We start from the raw sequence: 2,943 nt of genomic DNA, 5'->3' as shown, positions 1-2,943 counted from the left end.
CTTCTTCAAATGTTGTGCTGCCAACCCAATAGCCCGAGGGTACACTTACCCAGAGATACCTCACTGCTTTGCCTTCAACAAAAAATTCAAACAATGGACACTCATGAACCAAGCATCTTCTCCCGCTATTGGTCGGATGTATTTTGAGAAGCCTAATACCGGAGAACGATTCTATCTACAGTTGTTGTTAACAGTTGTAAAGGGCCCCATATTATTTGATTCATTGAGATTTGTCGATGGTGTTCCATACAATACGTTCAAAGGAGCGTGTGTTGCACGAGGCCTACTTGAAGATGATGCAGAGTGGAAGAAATGTCTTGAGGAGGCCTCAGAAATGAGCACTGGTTATCAACTGCGCAGACTGTTCAGCATTATCCTACTTGAGTGCTCTCCAACTAGTCCAGAGTTACTGTGGGAAAGATTTGCCATCCATATTTGTGATCTGCGCCTAAGATGAAATCAGTTTTGCTTATACAAAATCCAACTCAAGAACAAGTTAACGATTACGGCTTATTTTTATTGGATCAAATTCTTATAGAAGGTGGGAGGAGCCTTTCCAACTTCCCTGACATGCCATTGCCGAAAGAAAAGTGGGGAGATATTGTCCCCAATAGGCTTATTTGGGATCAACAACAACTCCAACATGAGGGACTGCAGCAAGAGGCAGATACTAATATTAGCCGTCTTAATGGAGAGCAACGCGCCGCTTTTGACTCAGTGACAGATTCCGTTCACAATGCACAAGGTAAAGTTTTTTTCTTAAATGGGGCAACAGGCATTGGGAAAACTTTTCTATACAGTACAATTGCAGCCTCATGTCGTAGCATTAGAAATATTGTTATTATGGTTGCTTCATTTGGCATTGCATCTTTACTATTGGCAGGTGGTAGAACTGCTCACTCAACCTTTAGCTTGCCGCTAAATGTGTTTGAAGACACCATGTGTGGTTTTTCTATGGAATCTTTGCAAGCTAGACTTTTCAAAGAAACCAAACTTATTATTTGGGATGAAGTCCCCATGCAACATAGGCACTGTGTTGAAGCTGTTGATCGATCCCTTCAAGATATATGTAGTAACAAAAAAATGTTCGGCAGCATCACTGTCATTCTTGGAGGCGATTTTCGATAGACTCTTCTTGTTATACCAAAAGGTGTCCGTGAAGATTTTGTTGCTGCATCACTACGGAGGTCTTTTTTATGGAGACATGTCCAGGTTTTGCATTTGGTTCATAACATGCGTCTCGACATGTCAAAACCAGACAACATCAATTTTGCAAACTTTCTTACAGAGGTTATAAAATTATTTTGATTCTCACAAATTCTACACATGATGACTAAATTTTCTCCTTTGGTTGATTATTTAGATTGGCACAAATCCAAACGAGGCAATCGAGTTACCATCAGGTGTTCAAAAGTGTTCAAACCTTGAAGACCTCATTTACTCTGTTTACCCAAAATTAAATGTGGAGGGCACCGCTTCAGCAGAGTTTTTAAGAGAGCGCACTATTCTAGCTGCACGTAATGACGATGTCAAGGAGATTAATGATCAGGCCTTAAATTTATTCCCTGGAGATGTTATTGAATATCTGGCCGTGGATAAAGCTATTGAAGGAGATAGTGACCCTCAGTCAAAAGACAGGGAAGCAACTCATAATTTACCTGCAAATCTCAATGGGTCTCATTCAAAAGCAAAAAAGAAAAGATGGCAAATCTAATGCAGGTGTTGGTGAGTACCCAAGTGAGTTCTTAAACTCCCTTGATCCATCCAGTTTACCTCTTTTCAAACTAAAGTTGAAATGTGGAAGTCCGGTCATGTTGCTAAGGAATATTAAACCAAGAGATGGGCTCTGTAATGGAACACGGCTAATAGTTCTTCAATGTGCTACCAGAGTGATTCAAGTTATGATTATAACTAGAGACAAAATAGGCCAGCCAGTACTTCTCCCTAGAATATCTTTGACGCCTTCGACTATAGAGATGGCTGTTCCCATGACTAGGCGGCAATTCCCTATACGACTCGCATACGGGATGACGATTAATAAATCCCAAGGGCAGTCAGTCAAGTACGTTGGGATAGATTTACGAACGCCGGTATTCAGTCATGGACAATTATACGTCGCACTCTCGAGATGCACATCATCAAAAAGAATTAGTGTCCTCCTTCCACAAGATGCTTTTGGTTGTACTACAAATATTGTCTACCCAGAAGTTTTGCTATAACTAGAGGTATGTCATCCTAATAACTCCTGAATTATTGTAGCCACAGATGCTGTCTTGGGAAATAGTTGGTTTACTTTGTAATTATGCACTTGACACTATACATGCTATTGTAAGTCCACCGTTTCACTATCGTAGCCTTTTATAGCTGTGGCTCATCTCATTCTTGATTTGAGCATTTCTCTGTTCAGGTTTCTTTAGATATATATTATAGTTGTACCCTCTTGGCTCTATTTTTTGAGCATTCACAGAGTCTCCAATATTTGTAAAACTCTTTGACTAATTACTAAAAAGTAGGAGACTAATATGAAAAATCAGACAATTGGAGCACTAGACTCTAGTTTTTTCTAAACTCTATTACTAATTAGTAAAAAAATATGATATAAAGAAGTAAACAATCCCATCTAGATTTTCATAGATTCTCCAACTTTTCCTAAACCAAATTGCTAAAAACAATAATATCCACTGAAAACGATTTCCTAAAACCCTTACGCCACGAAGAATAGTTTCCACACTAATCTTAGGTGAAGTTTAACATAACAAAGTTTTTTTTTTAAGAAAAAGACAATGAAATAACGAAGGAAAAAACAAATTGAGTTGCCTGAATATTTACTCTCTACATTTGTTAACCACACATGTGACTGGGACAAAAAGGAAAAATAAAAGTCAGCTAATCATAAAATAAGTAACAGTGTACACTCAGAACTAAGCGAACAACAAATAAAAT

General features: G+C 38.5%; 1 protein-coding gene across 1 annotated transcript; it reads left to right on the top strand.

Annotated features, from left to right (window-relative positions):
- Positions 1-453: 453 nt before the first annotated feature.
- Positions 454-1,128, top strand: LOC147510703 (uncharacterized). Its single transcript, XM_086598223.1, has one exon. It carries the CDS (start codon positions 454-456, stop codon positions 1,126-1,128), a length of 675 nt encoding a protein of 224 aa, XP_086454349.1.
- Positions 1,129-2,943: the final 1,815 nt, after the last annotated feature.

The sequence above is a fragment of the Coptis chinensis genome, chromosome 3 (assembly GCF_015680905.1).
Source record: "Coptis chinensis isolate HL-2020 chromosome 3, ASM1568090v1, whole genome shotgun sequence".
Lineage (NCBI taxonomy): Eukaryota > Viridiplantae > Streptophyta > Magnoliopsida > Ranunculales > Ranunculaceae > Coptis > Coptis chinensis.
The sequence above is the reverse complement of the archived record's forward strand: the minus strand, read 5'-3'. Positions and strand labels throughout refer to the sequence as shown.